This window comes from Aplidium turbinatum, chromosome 7 (genome assembly GCF_918807975.1).
Source record: "Aplidium turbinatum chromosome 7, kaAplTurb1.1, whole genome shotgun sequence".
NCBI lineage: Eukaryota > Metazoa > Chordata > Ascidiacea > Aplousobranchia > Polyclinidae > Aplidium > Aplidium turbinatum.
Window position 1 is genome coordinate 1,123,891 of NC_137478.1, and position 17,373 is coordinate 1,141,263.

The window sequence follows — 17,373 nt, forward strand, 5'->3', positions numbered from 1 at the left end:
GTCATTGATCTGGATCAAATCGCCCGAGTGCTTAGTTTCAAACCGTAACGTCATTGTCTAATTTTGGTCAACGACTCATGGCTAAAAGCAGAGACTGCTGTAACAATGAACTCGCTTATCATTGTGTGGAATACCAGAAGTTGGGTTTATTGTTCCTTACTTACTTAGGTGAACAAAACTATTTATAAAAAAGTTTATGATGTTCTCCGAATGTTTCTCGGCAGTCGAGTGTAGCAAGAACTCAGCAATAGACACGTGTTTCGCCCATGAGGCTGGGCTCATCAGTACCGCACCACTAGTTCTTGCCACATAGATCTCAATCGCGAAACACGTGTCTATTGCTGAGTTCTTGCTACACTTGACTGCCGAGAAACACATGTTTTTGGGAAAAGTCTTGATGGCTAGTGTGGAGGCTACACCGGTATGGCTGTGGGAGAACAATGCCGCTCTTGCGTAGCAGTTTATTGCAGAAATAAAGCAAATTAGCATCATCATAACAAAGGGGGATAACTGGCCTGCAAAAGAGCAAGGCGCCGTGAAAAACGCAGGAATGAACTACAACGAGCCTGCAGGGCTACACAGATTCCATAACCAGTAATAGGTGATGCCAGAGAACATAGCACGATGTATGCAAAGCTCGCAAGTACAAGTCCCATAAAATTCTTGTCGATTATATAAATTCAATCGCCTCATGTCTGCTTGCAAGTTATATCAGTGCTGCAGATAGTGGCGAAGCCAGGAATTTGTAAAGGGGGGGTTTTGACGGCGTCTCCGCCTAAGACAAAGCACCCAGCGGCTGGGGGTGCCTCCCCAAGAAAATTTTGAAAAATTACTTTGAATTTGGTGCATTCTGAGAGCATTTTCAACAAAAATGTGGGTATGAATATTCCTGTAAAATGGTGCTGTCCGGTGGTAGCATATAGCAAAAGGATAAGATCATGTTTTCTTCGGCATTTTTCGGAAATAAAGCTAAGTCTCTATGTTTTCTTGTTACTAATACCTGGCTGAGATATTTGAATGTTTGGTATTGGCAAAACTCGCTCTTTTAATGCAGTTTCGTTTAAAATCAGGCAAGCTTTGTTTTAGTGACATAAAGAGACTGAAAGCATCATTCTCAATACCGTGACGTCACACGCGTGCCAAAGGGGGTGGGTTGCAACCCCCAATCTCCTCTGGCTACGCCTCTGGTTACAGAAAAGTTTAAACTTTTTTTAACTATTTATTTTGGGACAACTATCATTAGAAACGTTGTTTACTGTCAGGCAAGCTTTTACTGATAAGGTTTTGCCACCGTGAAGGCGGCTTCTGCAGTATCTTATTCAAAGGGTAGTCAAGTGTTTACATTTCTTCGTCTCATATTGTTATTGCTCTTTGGTTTTTGGATTTATCGTTCGTCTATTCTCACATTGCAACAACCAATCACTTTTGTATCTTTCATGAACAAGATCGTGTTTCGGAGACAGACCCAATTTTGGTAAAGTGATAATTTTTTTAAACCGTAACCAGGAGCATTGGAAGAATAAGCCGATATGGGCCCGGTACTAATGAGATCCTCAAATCAAGATATTTCTTTTAACAATAAACTTGGTGACAGTAGATCGCTCACACGCAGCAGCGTTGACAATCTCGGGGATACTTTTGGACCTTTTGTAACGATACTTTTGGACGTTTTGGAATGTTTTTAGAGGCCATTCCAAGAGGGCCCAAAACTGGGTCCAAAAGTGGTTTCTGAACCCCTCTGACAACACTACTGCCACCATCTCAGTAGCTGCACTGCAAACTAAGAAAAATGAAATATATCCTAAGAATATGCGGCGGCTTGTTCAAACTTCCGGGCCCACACTCACTCCGGGTCCAAAAGCACCCTCTGAACTCCCCTGTCAACGCTACTGACCGTATCACAATAAAACTAAGAAACCACAATAAATCTAGAAACTGTGGTTGCTGGGTTTTATTGTGTTGTTTGTGTTTATATATGTGGCCATCTATCTCATGATGTTGATTAGTGGTTTTAAAAGAATACGCTAAAATGAACTTAGGAGTAAAAGTCTACCTGCTATGCCGAAGTACAATATCTGGAGATACTATACAAATTATGTGGTATTATCACACAGAGTTTAAAAATTGTCTTCTAAAGTCTGAATTTACGGTTGTTTATTGAACCGTAACAAAATCTTTCTGAAACTTTTTAGCACCAGCGAACAGATTATGAAACGTAGCAGACTTGGCTGCAATGCAATGTACGTCACAATATCACAACAAAGTAAATCCAGTCAAACTTCTAAACTACTTGTATACCTGTAGTCTAATGGTGTTCAAGTTAGACTTAAATCACAACATATCTTCACTGACATAAAAAACCTTCCTTTAACAGTAAAATTCAAGGTTTGCATAATTTTTAAGGTTTTCTATTTGTGTTTAACTTCCATATAATCATGCATCTTAACCCCGCGTTATCCATGTTCCTTGTTGTGGATTATCGTTCGTTTCCATTTATGGATTTAGCCTATGTCTGTTATGTATTTGTGTCATGTATGGATTATGTCTGTTTATGCTTTATGCATTTCAACACGAACCACTTTTTATGTTTCTCGAAAGGGATTGTTTCGACGAATATTCACTTTATGTTTATACTGCTGCTTTGTGGAGCAATCCCACCACAAAGAGATCACGAAACGTAAGTCCAGCATGGCTTAAAGAATTTGTGTTTCTGATAAATTTTCAAGCTTGACTGCAATATAAGCCCATGTTATCTTAACAAAATAAATCCCATTAATTCACCAAGCAGCACAGTATGTGCGATGATTGCAATGTCCACATTAACAGCGTTACACATCCCTGCTGCTTGATGGAAGTAAAAGCATAATACGCACAAGCTTAAAGACTTTGATATAATCCCAACTTGGGATTATGGACAAATCTTGTGGATATCGACACATGACGAGAAACTTTGTGGCTGACGCAATGTAGCTGTAGATTGCGCACTGAACACTACAGCAACTCTTATAAGAAGAATGCAAAGAATACAATTGCAAGGACACACCATTCTACCTGGCTGCACCAGGTTACGATATCAATATGTTAGTCTTAGTAAGTGCAGAAGATGAAATATAAAACCAATCAATTGAGCTTTACAAACAAGTCAAACAATAACAATTAACTCTTCCAGGAACTCCTCCAATTTAATTTTGTATTCTCCCAATTTGTGGTCCACGGTATTACAGCTTAAACAATTTGAAACACCGCCTTTTAAAGCAGGTGCTTAGTGATTGTTCTCATTATGATGGAGAGACTAAGAAGACCGTAGTCGCCAACGTCTCCATCAGATCGACCACATAATTACCATCATTCAAATTATATTTGTAGTGACTCAGTCAGTGCATGTTTAGAAATATAAGAAAATAAAAAATAATCAGCATCATGATTTCTATCATTTTGAAACAAAAATATATATACAACAAAGCTGCCCTCGTTTTCGGCTAGACGATAATTTGACATCATCGGGCCTTTGAAAAAATGTTTATATTTAGCCTAAATAACAACTCCAAAAACACTCACGAGGAAAACACAAAGGCACAGCAATGAAACAAACAATAATTTAGATGAATGGCAAATAGAAGACTTGTTTGGTAATTAGCTTTTGTTGAGCCCGGGACTTTAGTTGAATGCTGAACCGGCTGAACTATAAGATTTGATAAACAGGAGCAGATGGTTCGCATATTTCATTGATTGCAGGAAAAAAAATAAAATCCTTACTTTAAAACGAATCGAAGCGAGACGAGGGTGGCACGTGATGTTCGCTCACAAATTCGCCAAGCTTCACTTCTAGAAATTGCTCTTTTGAAAGAAAAAGTTGAACTATAGTAACCGAGGATATTTTCACTTTGTATGATAATTTGCTTGATATATCATCGCTTGTTGAACTGAAGACAAGCTTACATTATTTGTCTCTGCTTTCTCATCACCACGTCACCAGTTGGAGACCTGACAAGACTTTCCTTTCAATGAAAGTTTACGAACATGTGATTCCATTCACACGTTGTGACGTAACACTACTCGAATTGATTGTCCATGTTTGCACACATGAAAACTGGAAGCTGTTGTGGAAGGGTTCTTGCAATTGCTTTCGTGCTGACTATTTGACTTTATTTGCAAAGCGAAATAATGTCAAATAGTCAAGGAGTGCAAAAGCGACAACGACAATTTGAATTTAGCTGTTTCAGCTGGTCTGACATTCAAAAAAGTGAAATAACCCATTAAAAGCCGCCACAAGTTCCCGTTGCTCTTTTCAGGCGATATTTCAGCCACAAAGTTGTATTGTCCTAAAAATTTTGATTAGATCATAAAAATTTGGTGATTTTTGCTTTTTTGATGCATTTTTTTTGTTCGCCTTTTAAAAGGACACCGGCCACACGGTTAAATATAAATCTCGCGATACCTTAACAGAAGCAGGTGTTTGTTTCGATAGAAATTTGTCAGATCTTTCTTCAAGGACGTTTCAAAATTATTGTATAAACATATTATATTCACGGTAACCATCGGCGTAGCTAGTGGGATGGCGGTAGGGGAAGGTGGGGTTAGTTGAGTCATGTTTCAGATTTTTCCTTATAATTTTTTACCTATTGTAGATACACCTATCAAAGTCTAAGTGAAACAAAGGTAACGAAGTATGCTTGCTGGCTGCTGCTACCCATTTATTAAAATGCTATCTCACGTTTAATTGTCATTTTTATTACCTTGAACACAGAGCACCGTTTGACTCAACCAACCCCGCATGCAGGGTTAGTTGAGTCAGTGGGTGGGGTTAGTTGAGGCGCAATGGCATTCATGAGATGCATAATTTTTTGGGGCTATTGGGCACCGTCCCCATCTGGCAGACTGGCACCTCTGTTCTATACCATTAATGAACGTTTATTGTATCCAGAAGTGGGGAATAACCTATACTTTGTACTATGGGCCACAAGAAATATTAAAAATACCAGGCGGGCCACATGGCTCCTCCAAATTCGCCCGTTTCCACAAACTTTTCATAAAAAAAGAGTTTTCACAGCAACCAGTCACAAATTTTCTTCGAATTTGCCCGACTTCATGCCATTTCTCTAAAAAAAATTTTAAAAAATGGCTGCACCGCAACCAGGCCCAAATTTCTCTCGATTTCGCCCGACTTCATGCCCATTTCTCTAAAAAAAAGGTCTTCATATCGCCCAGACCCAAATTTCACACGTATTATCGAAAGTGACATGAAATCTAATACTTTTCATGCTCCCACAGGCCACATTATATTGCTTTGCGAACCACATTTGGCCTGCCGGCCGTAAGTTCCCTACCCCTGAATTAATCACAAGTGGACATGTAAAAACAGCACTGTTGTCGGTGCACGCCAAATGTGCCCAACTGGTGCATTGGAAACATGTACAACTACTACTTCCACCATAGGACAGCACGAGTTGCATCAAGTGCAGCAATAACGAATCGAGCAATTCCAAGAGTATTGATGGTGCCGATCATAGTCACCAAATCTCCTCTATCCCTAAAAACAATAGACCCAACTTGTTTCATGCCTTGTTTGTGGTTTGAGCATCCCATCTTTACTTTAGAAGCATCAGCTCCAGTTTCATTTATTTTCTTCAAACATCTACGAAACGTTTCTTTGTCCACACCAACTCTTTCTGCTGCCTTTCTTAACGGCATACCGTCTTGCACTAACTTCAAACCAGCTTCAAAAGTCTCCATAAGCCATTGTCCACGACCAGTTTTTTTTATAATTTTTAAGACTTAATTTGAAAATATTTTAAAGCTAAACAGAAAAGTAATAATCAAATAATAGCTCATTTTGTCCAAGTAGCCTAACTGAATTAATAATGCGCGTTTAGCAATAAAATTCAGAAGTAAGATTTCAGCAGCCTGCAACTTGAGGTAGGGTTAGTTGAGTCACTGCCTCAACTAGTCCCGCAGCTATTGACTCAACCAACCCCAATCCTTCCTCGTGACAATTATTGAAAGTATTATCTATACGTAAAGCTTTATCAGTTTTACACAAATGCACTGTGCATAAGATAGCTATAAACTATATGAAACTTCGACGCTATCTTCGCTTACGCCTATCAAAGCTTCAGCATCCTAATCAACTTTGAGCTGAAAATATTTACTTTTTAGTCCAAAAAATGGCATTTTGCTGACTGTATAACCTGTATAACTTACACAGCTGCTAAAACAAGATGGACGCAGTTACCCATAATGCTTATTATTTCAAGCAATTAATCTTCACGAAGTCATGCTTGGTTAGTCAGAAAACAATGGTGACTCAACCAACCCACTGACTCAACTAACCCCACCTTCCCCTACCCCCAGTAGGCAGTTCCCCTGCCCCCGGTCGGCAGCTTGTGGGCAACAGAATTTTTAATTGTAATCGAAAAATCATAGTAAAAATCCTTTTTGAAACGGATTTGGCTCGAATTCTATTTGCTGGCTCCTACTTAACGCGATCAGGGGTAGAAAAATCATGGTCCGCCCCGGCGGCACAAACCCTAGCAGCTAGGGGCCTAGCTATAGGCTACGCCACTGACATTCGTTGTTGTCGGCTCCAGCTCGTGTCCGAGCATTGGTTTCGTCTTCAAATCAAATTTGGCTTTGGATGGTGATTTTGTTATATGACTTTGGAGGCCCAGTCTATGATGGAAAAAACGTGGGCAAAAGTCACATTGTATTGAGGGTGGGGGACGTGGTAGTTTTAGCTTTTCTAGTGTTTCGTTTTTCTTGGGCTTTTTGTATCCTTTTTTTTTCGAAAATTTCCGTGCCTTCTCTAGAGCATTTTCTCCAGAGTGATCTGTCACTAGAAAGTTGTTCCCATGAATCCAGATCAATGTTTTCATGGTTGAGAGAGACTTTCAGCTGATCTTTGTATCTCATTTTTGGTCTTCCGGGGGGGTCTTTTTCATGTCTCTAGTTCACCATAAAGCATTATTTGTGGAAGCCTCGTTGGGTCGATTCGCATGACATGTCTTGTCCAGCGAAGGCGGTGTTGCAATATGGTGGCTTCTGAAGTGGGCAACCTAGCGCGATCAAGGATTGCATCGTTGGTGAGACAATCTTCCCAACGAGTACCTAGCATTTGCCTCAGTTTCCTCTGCTGGAAATTTTCAAGACGTTTGATGTCACAGCGGTATAATGTCCAAGTTTAACTAGCATAGAGAACGGTGGATAGAACGATTGCCCGGAGGACGATAATTTTTGTGAGAATGGATATAGCATGGTTGTTGAAAACACGATGGTTAAGTTTTCCATAGACACAATGTGCTGCTTTTATACGATGTTCAATATCTTTTGACAGTGTAACAAACAGCCACAAAAATTTGGCTATGTGGCCGGTGTCCTTTTAAAAGGCAACCATAAATATAAAGCAAAATAAACAAACAAAAGAAGCAAAACCTCGCACAAATTAGAGTGTAGTAGGAAGCACAATATTATAGAGTGTCATACTACGAAGAGACATAATTCATATTTATTACTAATAGGCAATAAAACTTGCATGTTCCTCCTCACTTCACCACTTCCGGCTCTTCTCATTTTTCAACAATCTTTAAACTTTTACAAATCCAGAAAAAGTACACTGTTCTCAAATATTTATCAGCACCTTCCCAAACAGACCTTAAACAACTACTAACAAGTTTAAAATGATTCAATCAAAATAGGATGATGCAATACTGAGTCATTCAAAACGATGTCCTTTTAAAAGGACACCGGCCGTGAATGGGATAAAATCAGCAGAATAGATTGTGTATTATTTAATGGACAACGTCGCTCGAAGGGCCACGAACACTACAATTTAAAGGTTACAACTCTTTACAAAATAGCACTTTCACATTAGTTCGGTGAATAGATTTTTTTCTGAATTCTTTATTGTTTTTTAGCCTTTCTTGAGTCTTTTCATACAAAAGCAAGTTCTTCATCTGTTCGATTTGATCTTGAAAACGTTTCTTTCCTTTTATGCAATTTAAAATTCTTTTTACGCAGTAGGGTAACACAAGCCATTATAAAAATCAATAGAACTAATAAAATAACAAAAAGGACTAAAAAAATAGTTACAGTGACATTTGAAGTATGATCATTCCTGAGATCTGTTTCGTCATAATCAGCAGTGGTGCTATCAGAGTTCTTGATATTGGACAAGGCAACGTCGCGAAGTGAACATGGCGATTTCATCTTTCTTGGCAAAATGCTTGTTCCATTCTTGTTGGGAAAGAACAAACTTGAGGAATTCTCCAAGCATCCTTCTCTTGGAACTAGTTGATCACGTGAAAGCGTCATCAATCGGTTGTTATGATGCAACAATGGAGTATGACAAACGATGTTCATCGCATCGCGAGTCGTTCCTTTTTTCATAGAATGCAGTAAATCCTGGAAAACAAATCTTTTTAACAACTGATTGTCGGTCACATTCTGATTGATATCAAATTATGTAAAATTCAGTTTAAATTTTAGCAAAGAAGTTTAATTCCTAAATAACTGTGAAGCAACAGAAGATGGTAGGCCTACCTGCTATTTTGCTTTCATCAAATGCTGGCATTCTTTTTTAATGATGCTTAATTTTATGATGGTTAGATAAAATTAAAATCAAAAGTTGCAGAAGAGATATGAATAACGTTAAAAGAATGCCAGATAAATTACTGTCCGACAAATTTGATGCACATGATCATACTTCTGATGAGCAATGTACGCAAAGAACGAGTTCCCAGCTTCTTTATCATTTCACGGCAACCGATAAATCAACTAATGATGGGTCCAGTAACTTCCTTACTGCGACTCAAAACTTCATAATGAGAACCGACTTAAATGATCCGCAATGTTTGGAGAAGAAACGTTTTTTGTCACTTGGTGACAGTATTTTACTCACCCATAGCCCCATCATGTGACATCCGCAATTCCAAAAGTTATCTTCTAACATTGGAAGATTTGAGGTAGGATTGTGACGTAGTACATTTGCAAACCAATCAACTTCGAGAGAAACCAGTTTATTTCCACTCAGACGCAAAACTCTCAACTGACTGAACACAAATAAGAAAAATTGTCAGAAGATAACATTATGTTTATCTATTACGACACAATCATATCAAAAAGCACGCAATTACGTAAATGATTGGAGCAATAAACATATTATACAACTCAGTTAACTACCACGGTTCCAGGTACTAGAGTTGTTTCAGTGAACTTGTGCAATGAGTTGAAAGATCAAAAGTGTTGCAGCTGCACTAAGTAAACAATAAATCGGCATTTTCAACATTTTCATTGCATACTTTGTTGGTCAAGTCACATGAATGAATGTAGTTGTCCAGTCAGCGACAAGACAAACCTTGAACTTTAGAGTCAGTTGAAGGTAGTCACAAGTTTCCAAACTGGTCTCACTATAGCTTAGAATTTGTTGACTGCATTGCAAAAATACTTAATGACAATCATAATGTTACCATAAAGCTGAGACAAAATCTTTCGGCAAACTTCTCAGTTTATTGTTTCTGAGATCAAGCATCGTGAGCTCGGGCGTTCCTTCAAAAGCGTCATCACCGATAGATGTTATTTTGTTGTCGTTCAAGTACAGTTCTCTGGCGAGAAAATTATAATTAAGTCAGAGACGGAATAAAATCAACTGAATACATTAAAAACTTCAAACACTTTAGGAAATGCTCCACAATGTTCATTAAATCCCATTTGATTTATATAATCACATTGTATTGTCTTTAAAAAGATAATTCTCAATAGATTGTGTCACGACCACACAGTGGCACACTGCAAGTGCACAGAGACACAATAAAAGTACAGGATGACGAAAAACTTACTTGAGTGATGACAAGCCGTTCAAGTTTTCTTTTATCAAAGTTTTGATTTGATTACTTTGCAACTGGAGAACTTTCAAGTGAACGAACTGACCAGAATGAGGCTCGAAAGCAGACACGAGAGAATTGTTCTGAAGATATAGTTCCTGAAACATCAAAACAACGTTGTTTGATGCAGCATATGCTACTTTAGTATCAACGTTCTAAAGCTTATCATGGAATCGGTCTGACACTACAAAGACAGGTGCGGGTGCGTTTCAACCGTCTTTGTACGGGCGTCGTGCTTTTCCGCTCTACCATACACCAATGGGGAATAACCTCTTCCTCCTCCTGTAAATGTGGTGCCGAGGAACATACCACAAACCACATCATCAATAACTGTACCATCTTCAATCCACCTAATTACAGAATAGGAGCCTAATTAAGCTGAAATTGTTTTTCTATTAAAATTTTCTGTAGATTTATTTTGTTGCATTAGTACATCGAAGTCTTTTGAATCAGAGAAAAGATCGTTCCTGAACTTTAGAGAGCCACAAAATGACGAAATGCTGTGAAAAATATGTGTAGACGATTGGAAGTTTCCTCTTGGCAACTTTAAACTCGTTGCTATAGCAAAGTACGCAGTGAATTGATATTCAATGAACGAAAACTTACAAAACTTGAGGTATACTGCACTGATGTACTCGCATAGATTCGAACCACCGTTGTCTGATCTCATCATTTAGTTGTTCACATATCCCATTCTTACTCAAATAACTTCAAATATCAGCATCTTATCTTCAACAAACCTCCAATTTTGAGCCATTTGGGAACCATTTTTCCGAGATGGTTGGCATCTGGTTGTTGTTCATGCTTAATATTTTTAAGTTAACCATATTCCTGAAGACTCCCGGTTCCAGATTGCATATTCTGTTGTCATCTAGGTTTAGCTTCACCAGGCGAGGTGTTCCTGGAGGAACAAGCCGATTGTTATCGATGGCAGCGCGATAGTAGAGAATCGCAAATAGTGAAAAATCATTTGGATCAAAGTTACGGATGTTTACAAACTTCCACGTGTCATTGAATCCCGTTGCCATGGAAACAGCCAAGTAACAAGAGGTTTCTGTTGATATCACAAACCTCTAAAGCGGACTCACTATGCTCAATGGACATATTTTTGATGCAATTGTTCCAGCTTTGCACTTTTATCACCAAATATGTCTCAAGAGAAAGTTTAATTTCTCTATTTATAACTTCGCTCCTGCTCTCTGCCAGCAGTTACAACCTTATCATTATCAGCCGTGAAGCTTTATTTTTCTATGTTACTATATTTTGTAAAAAATTTAACATTATTCCTGTCAACGAAAAACTTTTATGTTACAATATTTCACGTAATGACGTGGTGACTTACCAATGAATGAGTTTTCTTCAACGACAATAATTTGATTTTTGGAAAGATCGAGCGCAGACAACCTCCTTGTGGTCCGGAAGGTGTTATTGCTGATGTTTGTCAGAAGGTTGTTGGAAAAATCCGCTTTTTCAAGGGAAATATATTTCTGGAGAGTTTCTGAAAGAAAATTTGTTCTAAACATACTTTCAAATAGAAAAGATATCCATCACATGATATTTTTAACTTTGAAGAAGCTCTCAAAATTATTTTTAATTAAAGAACATACTTGAATTCAACTCAGTCAAACAACTGTCATTGAAGTAAAGCGCCAACGCTCGGTTGCACGGAGCTTGCGCCTTGATGTCCTCCGGTTCTGGGATTTGTGTGAAGTTTGTGAGGTCGCACCAAAGACCCATGTCTATGTAAGCTAAGGCGCAACTGAAAACAGAAAAAGGAGATAAAAAGAAAATAATGAAGTAACTTACTTTGAAGAAAAGTTACAATCGTGTGAGAACTTAAAATTTTGAATGAAACAGAGTTAATCAATCAATAAACGGTTTATTTGCCAGAAACAGGAACAGTACATGGTCGAAATATGCAAGTTGTATGACCTGTTCAATGCAAAAGTTGTACACAGTTCCCATACTGACAACGAAACGACCATAAGGTTGAGGAAAAATAACATACGCTACTGTAGCAAATACTGCAAAATTTTCATAAAACAAAATTTAATCAATATTTTGTATTAGTGTGTACTGTGTATGAAGAGAATTCTGTGAATTAGGACAAAGGAATAAAACTTTGATAGTAATTCACCTCAGCGCATGCGCCAGTGCAGACGTACATGACGAAGTTTTAGTTTTTATTGTTTGTGGTCTGTAAAAAAATTGGTCAACTTCGGTATCAAATCTAACAAACTGAAGACCTTTGTTTCTTCAAAAATTCGAAGCAAAGTTCTTTAAAAGAAACATGGCACAAGACTTCTAATGGCAGTGAAGCAGTGAACCCTTAAACGCTGGTGGTTGAATACACCATGAAGTATTTGGAAATGAATAGCCAAGTTGGCTAAATAATCAAGCTTTTGCATTGTGGAAACTTTCAACAGTCAAGTCAAGCGTTTAAATAAATAAACAATGAGGTAACATTCAAAGATAAAATTGAAAAACTCACAAAAGAAATTGAGGAACTAAAAGCTTAGAGCGTCAATACAAGATTAAATTGATTCTGAAATGAATTGGTATAAAAGCTTTTCGGTTCCCTTCCCGGCTTTCTTCCATTATGAAAGCGATAGTTATCACAATACTGCTGATAAAGGAGATTGCACAGTCAGTTCTTAGGATAGTATGACATATTAAAGAACGACACAATGGCCGCGTGTTGCATCTTGGCAACGAATTTTGGGAGACGTTTGTTTCATTTATTACCGTTTAATTTTATCATTGTGAGTATTTTCTTACGTCATAATAACAAAAAGAAAGTATACGATTATACGTCAACAATCCACATACAACAGCTGTGTCTGTAACCGCATACAAACAGCACTGTGGCTGGGTTACGTTAGAGCCGTTCTGTTCTGCCCAATTCGACATTGATTCAACGTCGCATACGTTGAATCAATGTAAAAATGACAAATTTTGCTGTTTGGGATATAACACCTGGAATTGGGGGAATGGGATTGGGATTGGAATGTTGTTATTTCGTCGGCTTACGTTGAAATTCATCCGATGCAGGTGCAAAAAGCACTCAACAAACTCCTGCACAAATTATTCTTTGTTGCAACATTAAGCAAGCGCGACGTAATATTATTTATTATTGTATGTGAAATTTACTTTTGTAAAACTTTATGTTTGTTGAAAGGTATAAGATAATATTGGAAACGGTCACTTGAACCTACACATAAACGCCCACACAAAACCAAACCTCTCCTCAACCATTCACACATCCACAGTGTGGATTCCACACCCATATTTGCAGAAAGCAAAGTAGCCTCTTTTGCAGCTTCATTTGACAACCTATTTTTAAACATGACATCATTTCAATCTTATAGTTAAAGTTTAAATCTTTAAAAATAAATCTGTTAAATCTAACTATACTACTCGGCTTTGTGTGTTTGTAGTAAAAACTTTGGAACAAGCCAATCTAATAAGAACAAACTTTGTTTGGATTTAATAAGTAAACAACATCGGTCAGGCTTGGAAACTTGTATTGGTTAATCTGGTTAAAAGTTTCCGAATCTGACTTGTTTTATTTGCTTATGATGTTTAATGGTTCAGTTGCATCCTAAATGAAAGATCCTTGTGCAACTTTTCACCCTCAATAACATCGAGGAACCAGAACAGAGGTTGAGAGATATCAGCGTCTATTTCTTCAATTTATTTGGATTGTTTTACAAAGCAAAGACTCAACGCGAACTGAGATGGCTGCGTCATCAGCAGCAGAATAAACAGTGAAAGTGGTAACTTTGAAAGAACGTCATTCGTCGTTTGTCGAGAGAACTTTGTCATTCTCTTGGCGCGATATCTTTTGATCTCGTTTATTCAATAGGGAACGTTTAAATATTACGTAACGCTTTTTTTCCGAATTTTTGACCCCCCTCTCCCCCATGTAACGCCAACGTAACGCTTTTTTCAATCCCCCCCTCCCCCATGTAACGCTTTTTCACTACGAATTCAGCACAAAAAACTACCATTCCGTACTCGAAAGCGTTACGTAACGTTTTGCTTGAACCCCCTCCCCCCCGATGTGACGCTAACGTAACGCTTTGCATAACCCCCCCCCCCCCTCCCCCTCGAAGGCGTTACGTAATATTTGAACGTTCCCTAAGCATAACAACAAAAAGAACGTTCGATGCCAAGAAAAAGTCAAGTAGAGTAAATTGAAACAAATATTGTTTCCTTCTAACAAGTTTTTTTAGGAGAATAAAACAAAATCTGGTTTATATTGTATATAATTTTCTTTTGATAGAAACTTTGTAAAGTTAACTTTGTTTTTCCTGTAAAGAAACTATTATAAATTCAACTTAGATTTGTGAAAGTATTTACCCGGAATAAAGTTTTCTTGAATCGGAGCTTGTACATTTCGTGGAAAGCACTTGATGGTCTAGTGGTAGAGTTACCAATAGAAACAGTACAAACAAACACCTTTGAACACCTCTCATGGTGAAGGTAATCTGCACACATTTAAAGTATAATTATGCAATTTAAGATACGCTCCTGCATTTACCTAAGTCCTAAACTATTGTATAACTTTGATAAATGATGGGTGAGATGCCTTTCTGCTAGTACAAAACTATTGTGAGATACATCAAATTTCTAGTGATACTGCCCCAGCCAGATGCAGACGCTGAATCAATATAAAAAAGGACTAATTTGCTGGCTGGGGCAATGTCTATTTGAAGTCAAGAAAATAAAGGGTGAAATCAAGTTTGTCTCTGACGTCTAAACGTGACTGGTGCAACATACAACATTCTAAATCGAAGTCATTCGCATAAGGTTTCTGATAGAGCGATCCTGGATACCAACACTGATACACGGCACTGGTTGCAGCAGCTGGAACTATTGCGTGACAAGCATGAAGAAGATTTCTACCTCAGTTCTGGATAAGTCTCACCACGTTTGTTACTTGCAATATCGCATGCTATAAGTAACATTGTTGCATTCTTCTTTACAAACTTCATATATTTCAATTCAATTCAATTTTATTTTTCTTTGTCAGAATGCAAAAGAAATGATATTGTGAAAATGAAATACAGTAACAAAACCAAAAAAGGTGGCCAAACCATAATGCTTTAGGACGTGCATGAAAGGATCTAATATTGCGGTATATGCATCAATAAATATAGTTAAGCACGGCCACCAAACCTGATACTTTAAAACAAATAGAGGAATTAGTTAAGAATCAGTCGCCTCCTCGTTCCTGAGGAGGCGACTGAGTTCTCCTCGTTCATTTTGTATTCTCTCCCGTCTTAGGTGGTAACCATTTCGGGTACAGAACAGTTTTTTGTTAAATTTGTTGCTTTTTCTTTTTCTCGACTTATGCGATGTTGACATGTATTGGTTTCGCTGAGCTAGTCAGAAATAAAAACAAGTGAACTGAACTTCAATGGTAGGAAAAGAATGAGCAATTGTTGCGCCAGACAAGCAAATGCTTGCCCAGTTGCGCAAGCAGAGGAAAATCAAAACAAACTTTTAGCCGAGAAAGCAATTTATTTCAATTATGCAAAGTAATTGGTTTGGAAGAGTTGCTCACACCACTGAACTTTAAACCAACCAGCAAATCACCAATTCTTTTACATCGCTTCAACGTAACGTTTCCAACATAATCTCCAGCAGGTTGCTCTTCAACTGCAAGCTGCCACAAGACGTGGGTGTATGAGGCCAGCTCGAGTGAAAACATAAATTTGTTATGATTTTTTTATTTTCTTTCTCTAAAGCTAAAAAATCGTTGCAACCAGTGTTTTTTGGTGTTTTGGGGGACCGAAACGGTCTTCCAAATTTCTCCAGCGGTTTCCCAATATTCGGACTTGCAACTACAGTAGAAAAGTAATGGTTGTTTGTCGCTAGTCTTGTCGATAATGCGAATATAGCCTACGATCAATAGTTCACGTCCGGAAAAAATAATAAATGGAGGTACACCTAACAGCTGAATCAAAGAGTTATTCACAAAAGAAGTGCACCTTCGATACTCGTCAATGTTTATTTCTGATTTATGGCGCGTAATGATCAGTTTTTACATATGGAAACATAACAAGCAGAAGCCAACAAGCACACTTTGTTTGATTGTGCAGCAAACTTGTTTGGCGGCTGTGTTGGGCAGGCTGTTTGGTCGCTGTCACAATCATTTAAGCTGTGCCTTGTCGAATAATTCATTTTATGTTGCGTTGATTGTATGTAGATATGGCTATTTTTTGGTATTTAAATGAAACACTTGCGGTCTTTTAAAACTACTTAGCGGTCACCCAAACCAAACCTTAAAAAAAAACCTGGTTGCAACACATCCTGAGGTTATTGCTTGCTGATTCAAACTTACGATACGTATTCTACTGCTAACTCGCCGACGGCAATTTCATGTCAAACACATCCTGCAGTTTTGTGGTTTAATTCAGGCTATCAAACGTTTCTTGTTAACAAATAAATTTTTCTTGTATTAATTCAACATCTAAAGACGTTGTAAAGTAAAAAATACTAATTGCTTACTGAGAAATGTCAAAATCGATGCACTCAGACAAACTGTCGTCACATTGAAACATCTCGAACATACGTAGCCTGCCAACCTTTGTACAATTACTCAAAATTGGTTCTCGCCTTTGGTTCTGGCTCTGGTAGTTCTGAGATCGATTCCAGGTCGGGTCAAACCGAAGACTTTAAAAACGGTACCGATTGTGTTCTTTCTTGAATAACGCAGTGAGAATAAGTCTGGTAATAATGTGATGACATCATAAACTTCATGCAAAATTAAAAATGAGCCTTGGCGCTAAAAGAGTTTAGAAAAGCGACAATACATAAAACCATAACATGATTATTAAACTCGTCATAGCCTTGATGAATGAAGAGCAGCAAACATACAACGGACTCTTTCTAAATTAAAATGTCGCTGTGACTGTTCTTTTTATAAGTAAGCTACGGCTTTCTACGCCTGCATGACCTACGCTCATATGAAAACGCTCACATTTCACCAGCAGGGAATTCCCCAACGACAACTACTTTTTTTTTCTTTCTATGAACTAGATTGGATTGGTTGGTTTTGGTTTTGAATCTTTATCCTCGGACTGACAAAGCCTTGACAGGTTATTCCTGGTAGTTTCGCATACTTGTAGAGGCTTTTGATGCAGGGCCGGTTACCGAGATTGGCAGAGTGAAGTTTTCCGATTGTTGAAGTGTTGTTGCCGGATAATTATTCCACTCATTAGGTGCCGCTGAATGGAGAGCAGTCCTTAACGTGCGTTGCTCAAGCGCACACCCCGAGAATTGAACTTGCGCCGCGTGATCTTGAGCCGGGCGCGTAACCACTGAGCTAACGGGGCGAATGTCAATCAAAAGCCTCATGTATTGCAATGCTGGCTTCTCTTTTCCTGCTGTCTACAAAAAACTATTGTTGACGTTTTTAAACTGGTTTCATGCTGATTGTAAACTGTGCAGTAGTGCGTACACAATTCGATTCATCATGACTCATACTGTT

General features: G+C 38.1%; 1 protein-coding gene across 1 annotated transcript; it reads right to left on the bottom strand.

Moving 5' to 3' along the window:
* Positions 1-7,163: 7,163 nt before the first annotated feature.
* Positions 7,164-14,361, bottom strand: LOC145774231 (uncharacterized). Its single transcript, XM_082585412.1, has 8 exons — positions 14,238-14,361; positions 11,483-11,634; positions 11,218-11,373; positions 10,616-10,776; positions 9,831-9,973; positions 9,462-9,596; positions 8,894-9,044; positions 7,164-8,397 (listed from the first exon to the last, which is right to left on the bottom strand). Exons 1-8 carry the CDS (start codon positions 14,351-14,353, stop codon positions 7,927-7,929), a joined length of 1,485 nt encoding a protein of 494 aa, XP_082441538.1. The 5' UTR covers positions 14,354-14,361; the 3' UTR covers positions 7,164-7,926.
* Positions 14,362-17,373: the final 3,012 nt, after the last annotated feature.